The sequence below is a fragment of the Filicampus tigris genome, chromosome 5 (genome assembly GCF_054856515.1).
Source record: "Filicampus tigris isolate MCC_2025a chromosome 5, RoL_Ftig_1.0, whole genome shotgun sequence".
Taxonomy (NCBI): Eukaryota; Metazoa; Chordata; class Actinopteri; order Syngnathiformes; family Syngnathidae; genus Filicampus; species Filicampus tigris.
The window spans coordinates 14,069,212-14,085,921 of NC_141221.1; the positions used below are offsets into that span (position 1 = coordinate 14,069,212).

The 16,710-nt window shown below is 40.9% G+C and overlaps 4 protein-coding genes across 6 annotated transcripts; 1 reads left to right on the forward strand and 3 right to left on the reverse strand.

Moving 5' to 3' along the window:
• Positions 1 to 566: 566 nt before the first annotated feature.
• On the forward strand, positions 567 to 2,214 carry rpl6 (ribosomal protein L6). Its single transcript, XM_086031077.1, has 6 exons — positions 567 to 743; positions 820 to 918; positions 1,098 to 1,241; positions 1,642 to 1,690; positions 1,754 to 1,938; positions 2,029 to 2,214. Exons 1-6 carry the CDS (start codon positions 597 to 599, stop codon positions 2,179 to 2,181), a joined length of 777 nt encoding a protein of 258 aa, XP_085887203.1. The 5' UTR covers positions 567 to 596; the 3' UTR covers positions 2,182 to 2,214.
• Position 2,215: 1 nt separating this feature from the next.
• On the reverse strand, positions 2,216 to 4,797 carry dynll1 (dynein, light chain, LC8-type 1). The gene is made up of 3 exons (XM_086031078.1): positions 4,636 to 4,797; positions 3,923 to 4,061; positions 2,216 to 2,647 (listed from the first exon to the last, which is right to left on the reverse strand). The coding sequence occupies exons 2-3, from the start codon at positions 4,052 to 4,054 to the stop codon at positions 2,510 to 2,512; spliced, it is 270 nt and encodes an 89-aa protein (XP_085887204.1). The 5' UTR covers positions 4,055 to 4,061; positions 4,636 to 4,797; the 3' UTR covers positions 2,216 to 2,509.
• Positions 4,798 to 6,950: 2,153 nt separating this feature from the next.
• polb (polymerase (DNA directed), beta) lies at positions 6,951 to 11,973 on the reverse strand. Its single transcript, XM_086031443.1, has 14 exons — positions 11,757 to 11,973; positions 11,410 to 11,467; positions 11,121 to 11,187; positions 10,331 to 10,405; positions 10,182 to 10,240; positions 9,699 to 9,748; positions 9,571 to 9,622; positions 9,435 to 9,489; positions 8,741 to 8,813; positions 8,588 to 8,658; positions 8,405 to 8,491; positions 8,231 to 8,298; positions 8,001 to 8,140; positions 6,951 to 7,674 (listed from the first exon to the last, which is right to left on the reverse strand). The coding sequence occupies exons 1-14, from the start codon at positions 11,815 to 11,817 to the stop codon at positions 7,580 to 7,582; spliced, it is 1,011 nt and encodes a 336-aa protein (XP_085887569.1). The 5' UTR covers positions 11,818 to 11,973; the 3' UTR covers positions 6,951 to 7,579.
• Positions 11,974 to 12,085: 112 nt separating this feature from the next.
• Positions 12,086 to 16,117, reverse strand: enkd1 (enkurin domain containing 1). 3 transcript variants are annotated; one of them, XM_086031440.1, is made up of 8 exons: positions 16,061 to 16,117; positions 15,626 to 15,722; positions 14,745 to 14,963; positions 14,504 to 14,670; positions 14,176 to 14,319; positions 13,414 to 13,547; positions 13,196 to 13,329; positions 12,086 to 13,012 (listed from the first exon to the last, which is right to left on the reverse strand). In XM_086031440.1, exons 2-8 carry the CDS (start codon positions 15,708 to 15,710, stop codon positions 12,852 to 12,854), a joined length of 1,044 nt encoding a protein of 347 aa, XP_085887566.1. In that variant the 5' UTR covers positions 15,711 to 15,722; positions 16,061 to 16,117; the 3' UTR covers positions 12,086 to 12,851. The 3 variants fall into 3 exon arrangements, with proteins under 3 accessions (XP_085887566.1, XP_085887567.1, XP_085887568.1); XM_086031441.1 differs by having other exon boundaries at positions 15,626 to 15,717; positions 16,061 to 16,112; XM_086031442.1 differs by having other exon boundaries at positions 14,504 to 14,667; positions 15,626 to 16,108.
• Positions 16,118 to 16,710: the final 593 nt, after the last annotated feature.

Genomic DNA, 16,710 nt, shown 5'->3' on the forward strand with positions numbered 1-16,710 from the left:
ATTACAGTAATGAACTTGGAGAGGCACTTTGTTCAATGTTAGTTATTCGGCATGCCTGCCATGTACAGCATTGTACAAACTAGTCTCCTTTTTTATTTTAACAATGGCGTTTAGACTGACGTCGACCAATTGCTCATAACGTGGTTTTGGCTTGAGGAGCCAGAGTTCATTGATTGCTTGTCACCTTAATTGATTTCAATAGTGTTCTATTTCTGGTTGCCGGCTTTGGCCGCACCATTTCTCGGCTCACGTTATCAAACTGAAAGAATGAGGAATTATTCTATTGCACATGGATGAGTCTGTGATGAGGACGGGTATAACCGTTTGGCCAAATTGTGCACATAAGTACCATAAAACAGTGACGGAATAGTCAACATCGACTACACTTTTAACATATTAGTGCTGACTTAAATAAATCCAGAAGTTGTATTAACCCTAATGCACAATGTTTTCATTGTGAAATCTACTGAATCAGAATTGTCCTTGCAGATGAAAACAGCATCTAAACAGCTTTTGACATTAGTATTCCACTGACATGCATGATATGTTGACTGTGCTGCATATTGACTTATGACAAGCATGTTTTACTGTGCTAGATGGCAGAGGGAGACGCAAAGCCCGCGAAGAAGGAGCACAAGAGCCGTAATCCGGTTTTGGCCCGGGGCATCGGCCGTTACTCCCGCTCGGCTATGTACGCTCGCCGCGCTATGTACAAGAGGAAGACCAAGATCACAGAGACAAAGGTGAGGGGCACCGCTGCCAGTGTTGAATGCTAAAAGATGTTCAATTAATTGCTAATTTGACTCGTCATGCCATCAGGTGGAGAAGAAGCTCAAAGTGAGGCCCCGAGCCACAGTTGTCAAGACAGTTGGCGGTGACAAGAATGGAGGCACCCGTGTTGTCAAGTTGCGCAAGATGGTACGTACAACACACAGGTTCTTGGTACTCTACATTACTACTTCTCAACTGTTGTTATCCTGGGACCTGCTTTTAAAATGGCCTCTGTTCATCAAAATGAGTTATATATTATTGGATTCCACTGATCCTTTCTGCTGCTTGTGACATTGGATAACATTTGTTTTTCCATGTTGGCTTAGCCCCGGTACTACCCCACTGAGGACGTCCCCCGCAAGTTGAAGAGCCACGGCAAGAAGCCTTTCTGCCAGCATAGGAGGCGGCTGCGTGCCTCCATCACGCCGGGCACTGTCCTCATCCTGCTCACTGGGCGCCACCGTGGAAAGGTACGAGTTGGGGATACTCACCGGTTCTTGGTTTACGGCGGCGCTTCGTCACTTTTGGTTATTAGGGTGGCATAAATGGAAATTGTACATTTTAGTTGGAATTTAAGTCTCTCTATAGTGATAGTCGACATTACAGTAAACCTTTGCACATAAAATGCATCTCTGCCTTTTAGTGAAAAACATTTAAATGGAAGAACGATGGGTACAGTGGTGAATTAAGTTACGTTTGCTCCTCCCACCAGATTCAGTTAAGAGGGGGCCATGTTCAGAGAAATGAGACAATTGCTCAATGTCATTTAATGGCGCCAAACTATGATGAAATGCAACTGTGAGGAAATGTTAGGTTGCTATTTTGAGAAGAAAAAAAAAATCTTTAAATGACTTCTCTTGCTTCTTGTAGCGTGTGGTCTTCCTGAAGCAGCTCCCAAGCGGTCTCCTGCTTGTCACCGGTATGTCTGTTTGTAGCATCAATTTTGAAATACAGGTACAAATACTAACCCCTTTCTTTTTAGGCCCCCTCGCCTTGAACAGAGTCCCCTTGCGTAGGGCTCATCAGAAATTTGTCATTGCCACGACCACCAAAGTGGACATCACAGAGATGAAAATCCCCAAAATGCTCAATGACGTCTACTTCAAGAAGAAGAAGCTGAGGAGACCCCGTCACCAGGAGGGGGAGATCTTTGACACGGAGAAGGAGGTAAATAAACTCTGCTGGCGTCTAGTTTGTCTCATCAACTTGTGGACTGATTGCTAATTACACCTCCTCCTTCCCATCCCATGCGTGTAGAAGTACCAGCTGACTGAGCAGCGAAAGGAAGACCAGAAGGCTGTGGACTCTCAGCTCCTGCCACTTATCAAGAAAGTTCCCCAGCTCCAAGGATACCTGCGTGGTACCTTCTGCTTGTCTAATGGCGTGTTTCCCCACAAGCTGGTTTTCTAAGCGTGTTAATAAAAGTTCAATCTTACACAGCCACTTGGTATGGACATTTTTATTTTACATGTTAAAATCATTAGCTGATAATTTAAAAGTACACACTAATGAACAGGCACTGAATGCAGAACGCTTAACATGTTTTCATAACAGACAAAAATAAATACATGTTTGATTTTAGATGGCCACATTATTTAATCCTCAAAACAAAAAAGTAGAAAGCACAAAAAAGGCAGCGTCCCGCCCACACCTTGGAATGGATGCCTTTGTCGAGTCAGTAATGTGTCAGTTGTAATTGTGTCAGCGCGTGTATTTCTTACAAAGTGAGATGCTCCGCCTAACCAGATTTGAAGAGCAGGATGGCCACCTGGCCCAAGTAGAAGTAGATGAAATGTTTGGTCTCGTGAGTCACATAGCTGCCAAAGTTTCTTCCCACGATGCAGTGCCAGGTTGGGTTGTATTTCTTGTCAAACTCCTGTCATGGAGAAGAACACAAAGCCCACCCCGTGTAGTTTAGCCTTGCGTATCTTTTGACTAAATTGGTGCACATTGCCATGTAAGGAGTGTGGCTACTTTACATTTTTACAAAGAACCTGTGGCTTATGGTGCATAGGAACAAAGACACTATTTGGGGACTTTAAAGGGCAAAAGTTGATAGACGTCCCTTATTAACGTCTGTCTTTGCGTCAGGCTGGCTGCAATTAAAGTATAAAAAGGATTATTACATAATGTTATGTAATATTAACATTAATTGCATCATTTTATAGCCTAATATCTAATTCTCACTCCACTATTAAAACAAGTAGAAGTTATCATTTATCAGTACGCTGCTACTCTAAAAATCAGATGAGATTAAATCAATTACTTTTTTTAATTTTTATTTGGATGACTGCTTATTTGGTTCTTAAACATAACAGACTCATGCAGACCTCTCATTTAATACTGTACAATGCTATTTACCTTAGACTACTATTTATCTCCATTTGGTCCAAAATGCTGCTGCTCGCCTCCTAAGTGGAGCTCAGAAGATGGATACACAACACCGATTGTGGCCTCCCTTCACTGGCTCCCAGTGCATTTTAGGGTTAATTTTAAGATGCTTCTATTTGTTTATAAGTCTTTAAATGGCCTCTCCCTAGCGTACTTCTCAGAGCGCATCCACTCCTACGCACCTTCCCGCAGCCTCAGGTGTGCGGACCAGGCGCTGCTCGAGGTGCTGAGGACTATGCGCTCCGCCAAGGGTGATCGAGCCTTCTCTGTTGCTGGTCTTTCCCTTCTGAATGACCTTCCATTGAATGTTAAGCAAGCCCCCTCTCTGTCCATTTTTTAATCCTGTTTGAAGTCACATTTCTATTCTTTGGCTTTTGATCCGACCTGAGACTGACAGTTTTCTGGTGTTTTCCGGTGTCTACTGTATATAGTGTTTTGTGTTAAGTGATTGCTTTCACTTGTTTTATTGTGGCTATTTTGTTGTTGTAAAGTGCTTTGTTACAGCAGTAGCGAAATGCGCTTTATAAATACAATTGTATTGTACAACTGGTAAGATACAATTTGCATTTCGTTACCTTGGACGTGACGTTTATGCCAATCAATTGAAGCCAAGACTTAATTTTCATTTTGACATGTACTCAAATATTCCTATTTCAGACGATTTGTCAGTTTGTATGTGTTAGAATAGGGTTCTTGTGGGGGGAGTGGTTCAGGAATTGAGCCAAATTGTGTCTTGGCTGTAGTTTTTTTTTTTCTGTACCTTCTTGATGTAGGCAGCAATGTCCTTCTCGATGTTATACTTCTCCAGGGCCTGGGTGGCACACTCCACGGCGTCCTGCTGCATGTCCTCGGACATGTCAGCATTCTTGATTACCGCTTTCCTGTCACCCATGGTCGCCCTGGGAAACGACGACAACGACAACAACAACACATTTTACTTATTACTTCATTTTGATGTCACTGACCAATTTGTCGTTACATAAGGACTAGAGTAGTGTACTAAGCACGGGGATATTTGGACGTGCTATTTCCACTTGCGTTGCATAACTTCCACCATTGGCGGTGTGAGTGGATGCGCGCGCTCAGTTGTTTCTAGGGAGACGCAAGAGCGATATTTCACATTTTTTGTTTCCTCCAAAACAAAACAACCGTTGACGTAGCTGACCTTGTTGACGCCGGTGGGACGTTCATGCATCAAATGCACCAACGACAACCAAAGCAGCACGTGGTGGTAACACGAGCATACCTTTTGGAATATGCACATTTAAATTAAGGAAGCTCTATTTAAAGTAAAAGTTGCTAGCATCACATAGCTACATGCTAAAATGGGCGAGCTGTTGATTGTACCGCGACATCAAGCTGTGCATTCATCCCTGTACAAAATTGATAACAAAAACAACAACAAAAAACACACTGCCTTAAAATGCATAATTCTTCTAAATAACCGCGTTGATTTTTCTTAAATCCACCTACTAGTCTCTTGTTTTGGTGCTTGATTAGGTTTACACCGAGAGGCCGTCCAGTGAAGTCCAACTCATGCGAAGTGAAGTGGTACACACGGGAGAAAATGTGGGTGTGTAACGCAAGGGCGCTGAGGCTACGTCGTGCTGATTGGCTGATGTCAGCGCAGCGGACGCCATGATTGGCCGAAGGCAAGTCCTCTCTCTGGTCTTTTTCTTTGCATTTTATTTCAGACCGTCATGCCTTGCGGCCCAGTGTTGCCAGGGAAACGGTGAGCAAGTGTTGGACGACAACCGATTGAATACAAATACTAAAAATACAATTTCTTTCCGAATATTAGTTAGAGTAAAGCGTGGCTTATTAGGGCCCGAGCAGTGAAAGCTGCAACGACCCTAATATTTTCGTAGAAATTCTTCTTCTTCTTCTCTGTAAAGACTCGCATTTTTGAGGGACTAAACGTGAACGAAAACTCACCAAACTTTGCACACTTATCGGGCCTGGCGAAAAATTTGATATTTTGAAGTCGCCATACTCGAGTACTCAAAAAACGGACGCCCCCCCCTAAGAACCCCTCGATGTTTTCATCAAAGGAAAGTCCCGGCAAGTTTAACCTACGGCTACGAAAACTGGGAGGCACATGTAATATCCTCAGACCTACAAAAATTATTTGGTCCCCTTGCCCGAACATGTACAGGAAGTGAGTTATGAGTATTTAAATGTACAATTTTGGCCCATTTGTCCAAATTTGCAGGGGTCATATATTTGCCCCCTGGTTTACCCGATTGACTTCAAATTTGGGTTGTACCATCTCAACACTTGGGACAACAACAGGGAAAAATATTTTATGTTTTCGACAGACTATACGACGGGGGCGGAGCATCAAACTTTGCGTTTCATAATTTTCTCTTAACGAAGGATTCTGGGTTGTACGTTTTACCTAGATCTGCGAAAATTTGGTGGTATACATAACAGCATAAGCCTTACAAAATTGTCTTTTATAGCCATGTGCTAAACTTTACAGGAAGTCCACCATTTACTTTGGAATTTGGCGCAATTTTTTTGCCCGTGGTTCAACAAAGCCCTGCCCCGCTAAATTTGACCTACGAGTACGAAAACTGGGACGCACGTGTAGCACCCCCAGACGTACAAAAAGTCTTTGGTACCCATGCCCTATCATGTACAGGAAGTGAGTTATGAGTATTCTCTTGTGGAACGTTAGCCCACTTGTGCACATTTACAGGGGTCATACATTTGACCCCTAGTCCAAGATTTCACCCAATTGACTTCAAATTTGGGTTGTACCATCTCAACACGTGGGACAACAATACAGAAAATATTTTACATTTTCGAAACACTATATGACGGGGTATTTTTTTTTTTTAAATCTAACTATCTTGATTTAATAGTAGATAAAAAATGTCTATCAATAATTGATATTTATTCTGAAATATTGAGAGCAAGTCTCACGGACGTTTAAAAACAATTGGCTTTGAGCACGCAGGTGTCCATCTGGAATGAAAATGAGACCTAACCCTAAATCTTTTCATAACTTTTTCCATCAGTAACAGTGGCATGTAACTTACTATCTTGTACAACCAAATGAAAACAACAACAAAATCTGATATGATACATTATCTGATCATACTAAAAGATGAGAAGAAAACTGGCCCGTGAGACTGCAGAGACCGACTGCAACATTCAAGGAGATTTCTGGCATATACTGGTCTGGCTGTTGAGTACATGTAACAACAATCTCCCGTCTTGTTATAGAATGTCTGGGCTTTGGGGTAGTTACAATTATATTAAATGTATTATTCTTGTACAAAGAAAAACACCCAAGCCCAGCTACATCTTGCAAAAGCATTCTTGAAATCTCCCACATGTAGAAAATGTGTTACAGTCCGATGAACCCAAACGAGAACAGTTGAACTTTATTTGGGGATAATCAAAGGCATTCTATGTCCTGACTCTCATTTAACATGAGTTGTGAATGTGACTTGTAACCACTGTAGGCTATATGGAGAATATACAGTTCGCTGGCGTCAGGCCAATACCTTGTAAATCACATTTTGGTGAATTTCACATTTAAAAAAAATTCTATATCTGTCCACACGCGCGGGTGTTACTTTTACACATTATTGACCAACCTAGAGTTGAAAATGACTTGCTCTCTATGCTAATGGTGACCAAAATTTTCATTTTTGGGGTCTCCTGAAAAGTGACAATTTCGGAGGTACAAGGTTTGGCCCGACGCCAGCGATATGTAGAATAATATATGTATGTACCTACCACTCGTGTAAAATAAGCAGAGGCAAGACCGTTTTTTTTTTTTTTGGTTTTGGAAAAGTCTTTATTTTGTAGCCCTTCGAGACTTTCCTGAATCCACATTTATGGTGTTCAAAACAAAATGATACTGCAGCATTTCACTCACAGTAGGTTACAGTACTGGTAGATACCAATATTAACTATCACTGCCCTTAAAATAAAATGACCCATCATTGTTTTACACACAATAGCCAATAATTAAACACACGCGCACACAGGCACACACACAAGGTACCCTGTGAATTAGGATAACCATTTTGTAACCAATAATCATCAAGACCAATAATTTTAGTTTACAATTTCAGATAAAAAAAAAATAAAAAAAGAATACATTTGCCCAACCCAGTCTGACAGGTAGCAATTGCCAGCCTACATCAAGATGACTAGTGACTCATGGGTTGAATTCATGGGTTGAAGTACTTTACCGGCTTGGCATGTGCTATTAAATACAATTCTAAAGCACCATTGCACATGTTCGAGATATTTTGCTAAACCTTGATGGCAGAGAAAAACAAAACACACTGTACTGTAGATTGCCAGGGAAAGAACACCACTAAATAAACTTCATCTATGCATGCTGGTTGATGTGTCACAATACCACTTTTTCAAAAATTGAAATCTTCTTTTGTCTTTATTCACTGCGATCTTTAGGCTCCTTGTATTTGTACTGGATGTAATCAAAGACATCTTTTTCACTATCCACCAACAGAGGCTCCCCTGCCACACCTACAACAAAGCCACAAAGAGGAACGATTGTTGGTTAAATGGTAAACGGCACAAGATCGAGATCACACGGTCTTGACGAGGGTTTACTTTAGGCCACTGAAAAGTAGATCACGGTTTTAAAAAAAAAGAACATTTGCTTGACCTTCCTGGTGTTGATGTTCAGAGGCAAGATGACAAAGAAGAAATTTGACCAGCTGGATTTAAAAACAGCAATTCTGTCCATTGCAGATTATTTTCTTTAGGATGCTGTGTAAGAAGTTTTAAGAACCACTGTAGCAAACAATTGGTTTGAAAGCAACCCCCACAGTGGCGCAAATGATACTCACCAGTGACCCCAAGTGGTCGTATGGTGTACTCATTGAGCGTGAAGCCCTTCTCCAAAGCGTGAGTTCTCATGTTTTTATTGAAGATATCACTCCCAGTGAAATACAGAACGCCACAGTAATACTGGTCCTTGGGGATCAACCTTGAGGTAGTGGGAAGAGGACCGTGTTACATGAACAGAATGTCTAAAATTAAAAAAATACACAGAGGGGAATATGAATCAATGTAGCACCTGATATCAATGCGCCTGTGAAGGTACTCTTCCTCATCTTCATCTGCTTGTTGCAGCTGGCAGACTCCCTGTGGAAAACAAGAGCCGACAAATTCTCATCATGTGCACTGACGGTGCTAAACCGCATTAGTAGTCACACTGAACACGTGAAGGGGAGCAAAGCAGGGGCCTCACCATGAACTTCGAGTCCCCTTTGGAGAGGGTGTCGGTCACAAAGGCAATCGACTCCAAATGTTCCACCACAGCGTGGAGGAGCTTTGGCTGAAGAACGCGTTTTTTTTTGTTTTGTTTTTTTTAAATAAAAGGTTAGCATTAAGTACATGGCAACACGTATTTACATTTAGCCAACGGGCTTACTTGCTTCTCAGTCTGAGAGGTGAATTCTGGGTGAGTCAGCAAAATATCAATATCACCGCTCGATGCCGCTCCTGTGAATTTCAAGTGAGGGGCTCAATCGCCGCAAAGACTCAACAGTGTAGTCATGTGACAAAACCACAGCAACGTTCTTACCTCTCCTGTAACTTCCGCAGATTGTTCCGATGTATTCAGTGTCAATCTTTGTCAACTCCCCAAGGATAAGTGTCTGCACAAGAGCACGGTTTTAGATCATTTGTTTTCTTCCCCTGAGAACAAACACGTTTTAAAAAAGGGTTGGGCTAAGCATGGCCGGAAGTGGATTTTAGTCCAGCCCACTAATCAACCCTCATGCGTGTGACGTGCTCGCGAGGCGGCCAAATTTCATCTCAGCCTACTCGCTAAAAGGCTTCTTTTTAGGCTTCTTTCTACTCCCGCAACGGCGAGAGCGACGACTGCCGCATTGATTCACGTGACCGACGCATTGTGCTGTTGGCGACAGGTCTGCAACACATGCCACGCACATATCAGGAATTGTTGCTGCTCTGATCGGTCCATTATGTCACATGTTGCGATGACATACAGTTTCCCACACGGAGGAGAGAATGCACCACGCGGCTCGTTTCTGCTGCAAAGCAAACTAGTTTTGGCAGCGGCGTATGTGTAAAAAGAAGCTACTGACCCACGTTCCCCCTTAGCCGCCACCTTCCAGATCGTTTTTGCAATAAAATTAAATGCATCGTCTAGTCATCTCGGTCCCTTTATGGTTGTAGCAGGCACGATATCCATTGTTGTCGCTATCTTTTTGAAGTATTTTTTTTTTTTTTTACCAGCTCTATACAAAAATCACCTCCATCTTTTCCATTTCAGCACGTGGAATCCTTTTCTCAAACTCCTCAAAATACCTGAACGGGGGAAAATGATCCATTTATCAACATGAGACTTCTGGATTGAAGCCTATTGGGCTACAATTTCAGCAAACTCACTTGAGGCCAATCTGTTGATGATGGTTCAGCTTGTGTTCTATCTTCTTCAAATCTGAGCACACACAATCAAAAGAAAATGAACACACATCAAATATGAATCGGATATATAGTGACATCGAGCAGCAAACCTTCAAGACTCTTCACGCCTTCTTCAAAAAACTTCCTGGCAGCAGCCGGGCTGAATTGGACACCAAGGAAAGACATTTTGTTACTATTTCATACCCTTCATTCCGTTTAGGAAGTGTGGGTGAACTGGAGTATATGCCAGCTGACTTTGGCAATGGCAGGGAATAGAAAGGACAAACAACCACTCACTCACGCCTACAAACTATTTGGAGTCTTCATTTAACCTAACATACATATTTTTGTAATGAAGAAAGGCCTGAGCAAAGATTCAAATGCGAAACACTTGAGCCGTACCAGCTAGCAATCATACTGTATATTATATATACTGTAGATAGCATTTCACAAATAACAGTTAGTAATAATATTCATGTTCTCCGGTAGCTAATTCTTCTCAAGGCAATGAAATGCTTATCAGCACTCATTTTATTTGGTAAACTGTGACTATAAACTTGTTTGTATTTTTATTAGTCATTTTAGACGCATACCCAATTCCAGTTACTCTTGTGAGAAAATTGATAGAAGAGCTGGTGTCGTCGTTTCGAATCTGAAGAGTTACACAAATAAAAGGTAGTTACTTACGCCGGTGGTGTTTATTGAGCCATCACTGGATGAAACGTGCTTTCCAAGAGCTCACCTTTTCCAGTTTCCGTAGGGTTCCCGTCTGTAGGTACTCGTCAATCTTTTCAGCTATTTTAGCTCCAACGCCATCCTGTAAAACATTCGTGGATATATGAAAACTATAATGGAGAGGACAGTCACTCATGATGCAGCCATTACATAGAACAGAACATATCATCGCTTTCCTGTGAAAAACACATATGTCCAATTTTGTAATTCTAAAAAATGTTCACGTTAATATGATGCCTGTAATGCAGAAACCCCATTCACATAAATTAAAAAAAAAAAAAAAGAACATTAAGTGTTTTTCACAGGAGAGCAACGATAAACAGTACTGTAGATACACTTGTAAAAAGGAATTATAAGATATCTATCACGTACGGCTGCAGCTACAGTGCATCAGCTAAGTATTCACAGAGTTTCAATTTTTCCACATTTTGTTGTTTACAGCCTCATCCCAAAATGAAATAAATGTATACCCCTGCCCTTAAAATTCTACACACAACATCCCGTAATTCGAAATGTGATTTTTTTTAATTCCTGCAAATGTATTAAAAATGAACACAATTTAGCTCATGATGTACCTAAGTATTCACACTCTTTGCTCAACACTTAGTTGATGCTATGTTTTTCTGGTGAAAGGATATACTGTATATACACCGGTGCATAAAATCATTGAACACAACATCCTGTGAGTCTTGAAAAAGTCAAAATGCTCTAAAATGGAAGGCAGTGAATTAGTTTGAAACATCATCACTAATGCTGCTATTAATACCACAACCGCCCTTTTCCGTGCGTGCACGTACCAGTTTCTTGGCTTCTTCGCCATTCTTAATCTTTTGCGGGTATTTGGCAATTGTTGATGCTGCTTTCCTAAAAACGAAAAAGGATGAAGAAAAAAATATAAAAATAAAATACAACCCACAAAAATGAAAACTTCATTCGTGAATAATGACCAAGTGAGAGGTTCGTTGTGATAATGGTGACAAGAAAAGACAGTGACTTGGATAATGACCACATTTAGATGCGTCGACAATAATGCAGACCAAGATACCAATTTACTTCTTACGTCTTTGTCTTTATTCTTATAATTACCTGTAAGCATTGTACTTGTGAATTGCCCTGTTTACGTTCTTCTCGTAGTTGGCCAGCTCTAGAAACACAAGAGAAAGATATTCAATTGCCATTTACTGTCTCTTTAACTCCAGCAATAAAATGGACACAAGTAGCTTGCAGACAAGCGAGTTAGACATGTCTCGATTCTATTATCTAATTTTGGCCTCTATATATACATAACACTGCTTCCAAAGGTCAATCTCGCCTGAACTTTTGCAATTTAGCTCAATGCATGCAAATGTTTTTATTCACGAGGGGAAACACAGAGATGTCACTGTAGCTAGCTTTAGCATAGTTCGATGGTTAGCTTTTTCTACTCCACATACCCACAAGGAAGTCTGTTATCCCCTCGTTTAAGGATTCTTGTGGGGCTTTTCTCTTGCTCATGGCCGAGTCGTCAAATTTCCAAACGCCCGGTTGTAATTCCAACGAATTAAGACTCGCGTATAAGAAATTTAATGTCTGTTTAGAGCGCTAGTTTCTAGCTAGCGCAAATATGGACAATGAGTGAAATACTCGGGGGCGGGGGAACAAGTAGGGAAGGCGGAACATACGTGATACGTAGACTACTAAACAAGGTTCAGTTTTTAAATCAAATTTTGATTAACATCGTAAAAAAAAAAATCTTTAAAAAAATTAAATAAATGAACAACTGTTAGAACTTCGAAATCCCACTTTATTATTTTTGTCCTTTTGATACAAAGTAAACACCAATTCGTATTATAATACAAATTCATTGTAGAAAAAAAAACGTTTAGATAAAGGGGAAATAAATACAATTGTCCTGTCCCGTCCCCCATTTTATTACCGTACCTTTCGTGATCATGAGTGCCAGCTAGCTCGCTCAGCCACCATACGAGTACACATTTAAACCGGCATTTAAACAAAGAAACATATATGCTCATATTAGAAAATAAAATAGGTAATGTTACTTACTTACAAAAAAATGTTTGAAAGATGTTTGTATCAACGGTGTTGTTCAAATTTTAATTAGTTTGTACTAATTCATTTCAGCTGAATCTAATGGTTAAACAATATTTACTCCAATTGTTTGCAATATTCATATTGCGCTATGAGGTCTAGTACTTCAACATTTAGGATAGACTTGCCCATCACATCATTGCTTTAAAAAAGTACCCGTCTATACAAATAAAAAATATATATAGTAAGTACCGGTAGTATTTAAAAAAAAAATTGACAGCACTTTTCTCTACAATCCAATAGCAATATGGATTTTTTTGGTCATTCTGTAGCTGGCATAATTTCCCACTTTTTAGTATAAAAAAACATTACTATTCAAACACTATAATTATACTGTAGGTCACATGATACAGTGTAATGTTGCATAATTTAACAGCCAAGTCAAAATCAACTCTTGAAAATTTCAGCAGGTGGATGTCCCATCATGTCCTCTTCACGGGTTAGGAATTTGTCTTGACATAAACTTTATCCCTGGAAAAGATTTTGATGGCTTCCTCGATCTCAGAAAGTCTTCTATCAAGATGAGCCCGGCGCAAGCGAACACTCAGATTGTCTGCTTTGAGAGGAAGCAACAGCAGCTCCGTCAACAGGGTGCGCTGGCCTGTGAAGAGAAAAACAGCGTTCAAAGTCAAATACCAACTAGTGAACTAGTTTATCGCAGGGGATGATATGAAAGACTTTTTTTAAAAAAACAAAACAAACAAACATTTCTTCTACCCTTCACACACACTTTAAACATTTCAATTAATTAAAACACACTTAAATTTACATAATTAAAACTTACTCTCCTTGAGCGTCTTCAGAGTTTCCTGTTTATCGCTGTCAGCCATTAAGGTGTGACCAGCAGGAACAGGTGGATTAAGTTTGTTCCTCCTCTCCTCCTCCTCTTTGCGCCACTGTTTTTTCCTCTCCTCGATGCTGTGTGGGGGGGGGGGGGGGAACGGTCAAATTTTGTGACAAAAGACTACTTTAGGTTGATTATTCTTGTAGAACATGACTCACTACTGAGGCACCTGGCCCTTGACAGCGCTGGGCACAGGTTTATCTCGCAGGTTTGTCAGCGACTGGGACCTCTGCATAGTCTTTCCTGCTGCCCGTGCATTATACTTGATGAAATCTATGCTTTGGCCTTTCACCTGCAAATGGTCAATCAATCACAATGAATCACACTGCGCTACAGGCACGAATCGCAAAAAACAAACCAAAAAAAACAACAACGGAGAAGTCAATGTCCACTGTGAATTGAGAATTTTGTTGAGTTCCTGCCTTACATGATAAATACCTAAAAGAATAATTGGCCAAGTCATTTTTAACTTACTATCACAATGTCAATAAAATAAAAAAAGTTGAGTTTTTGCGTTACGTCTGTGTAGATTCTCAGTCATCCATGACGGCCACTAAGTTGAATAACTTAGGCAGTTGTGCTATGAGACTAATAATTTCCAAAAATGTTTCACATAAAAGGATTTCAAATTTATTTTAGCCGCTGAACATTATCTCCACCCTGAACTTACTTTCTCACTGCTTGCCTACCTCGCTCACACCCACTTGCTCCACTTGCAACGCTCCTCTAAACAAACTATTTGATTGGCTGACTAGTGTCAAGTGGGAGGAGTTGCAATCCATGCAACCGGACTGTATACTATACGACCAAAAACTATTTTAAATAGTTGTCCCTTCCGAAAGGTGTTTGAGTCCATACCAGAATGGCTTTGTGTCAATCACATTTCTTTTCCAGTAATCTAAATTATTATCTTTTCTTACTTGCAAATTCTTGTCCTGTTCAGGCGTGCAAGAGTGACGCAAGGACACATCAGCAGAAGTTGAGTGTGGTCTTGGCGGCGCTTTATTTTTTGAGTGACCCTTTAGAAAGTTTTGACACTGTGGTTTCACAGCTGGACTGGAAGCCTGCATAAAAAAAAAACAAGGATGAAAAGTGATCTACAATCAATTGTTTACGGCATATGCAGTGATTCTCAAGTTGTGGAAGCGGTTGATAGGGAGAATCTATCTCTGCTTCCCAATACCAACTGGCCCGAATGGTCACAGACTGGTGATGCTGTCCTAGCTTTTTAATAGAAGCAATCGTCACCTGTAAGTCTACCATGAATTTGGATTGGATGTTGTGGTATTTAGTTGATGTCCACAGAGCTTTGACTGGAGTGGAACGAGCCCTATCAGCGTCCACTTCTTTGCAACGTCTCTGGATTTCCCGAAGCCGCCGGATGTTGTCTTTGCGAAAGTCAAACTCTCGCTCTTCTGAGGGACAAAACATTGGTCAACAGCTGGCTCAATCAAACCAAAAGTCCAAATATGAAAAGAGGCTGTCTTACTGGGTTTGGCTATCTCTGTGGTAGGGAAACAATCTGCTTTCAGGAGCTCCCTCATGACACCTCTCTGCCCTCGCTCCAGAATGTGTGAGGCGTTGGTGCTGATGCGTGGACGACGCGCAGAGGCGCGGCCACTGTAGCAGTCAGGGTGCAGTACAGGATCTGGAGCAAGAGGCCCCGACAGCAGGGTACCCCGTTTGTTTCCCTCTAAACGACCCAGCGCTGGAAAAAGAAAGTTCCATCAGTATCCTCAATCGCGAGTTCCACCAAACTGCCTATTAATCAATTTTCAGTTTAGAAGAATATGCAGCCCAAAAGATGACAAAAGACGTCAGGGCGAGAGGTGAGGTGCACCCCTGATTAGTTGCTAGCCAATCACAGAGCAGATATAGACACATAACCATTCACATTCACAAGCCAGAACCTCAGTGTGATCACCACTAGTACATCTTGCTTGGCTTTTTAGGATGTTATCCATCCACACATCCCTTGTTATAACCACATCACCCATCAATCCATCCAATATTCCATCCATTCATTGTTCCACACACCTACCCATCCATTCATCCATCCAATTTTTTCATTATCCATCCAACCACCCATCATTCATTCAACTATCGTCTCACTCACGCATCTATCCATTCATATCCATTCTAGCATCCATCATTCCATTATCAGGCATCTGTTCATTCGTCTGTCCATCCATCCATCCATCCATCCATCCATCCATCCATCCATCCATCCATCCATCCATCCATCCATTGTTTCATCCATGATTTCAAACATCCACCCATACATTCATTAATTCAGCCATAATTTTTCCATCTATCCGCCTAACCATCTATCATTCCATCCATCCATCCTCCAGTATGGGTGTGACCAACCTGAAGCAGGTCTTTTGTAGTACTGGGGAAACAGCGATGGATCTGGAGGAATTGGTCCGCATATTGATGAAGGCCCCTCGCACATTGAAAAGCTGTACTGTACATTAATAAAGTCAGCATGTATACATTTACAACATTTAAAACAGATCCCTGCAAATCGATGTATTTCCACTATTGACAGCTGCCATTGCCATTCCGCAGAGAGTTATTTTTACAGCGCTGTTAAAGGAAGTAAACCAATGAATGAAAACAAAAAGGAATCGGAAATGTTGAAAGAAGCATATCTTAAAACTGTCGATCGTTAGCAATTGTGACGTCGCAGACCGGATTTTGACAAACGTGATTCTCGATAAACGACACAAACAATACAATGAGTATAACTCATAAACGTATATCGTTTTTATTGCGTGAAACTGCGCTGAGAACTGCCTTTACCTCAATGTTATTGTCGAGCGCAGGATTAACGTGAGCCACGCAGCTTGATGACGTGTGTTTGAGCCTTCATTACCATGGCAACGACGTCACCGCGCACAGAGCTAGTATAGAATAGAAAGCAGTTGGGAGTTTGTATTGACTGAAATTCTGAGACAAATAATGTTAAGCAAAACACTCATTCGTAGGATTGATAGTCTTGTCAAAATATGTGATATGTTGTTGTCACTCATTTGTGTCTTATTTTGGATATTGACAACTCTTTAATATTGTGTTTGTCTGGCCCTAATGTTTGTCCGCAAGTTCCTTATTAATGATTCATATCAGTCCTCCAGCTCCTGACAGAATACAGTAGACTCTCACAGAATTCATTACTATTTGGACTCAAGTGTGTGTTCGCATAGAATTGAATATAATGTGCATAAGAGCTCAACTGTTGCCACCGAGTGGTGCAAACAAGGAGTCCCTTCACGCAGATGAAAAGTACCGGGAAAATAAGCACACAAAAAAGGGGGTATCCATACTTAACAAAAACGACCACCCATCTTCAGATGTCTGATTGTACCACAACGAAACGTCTGTTGGAATACTTTAAAATAACGTACGAGTTTAGATTTTTTAAATAATGTAGCGAACATATTATGAAGTCATAA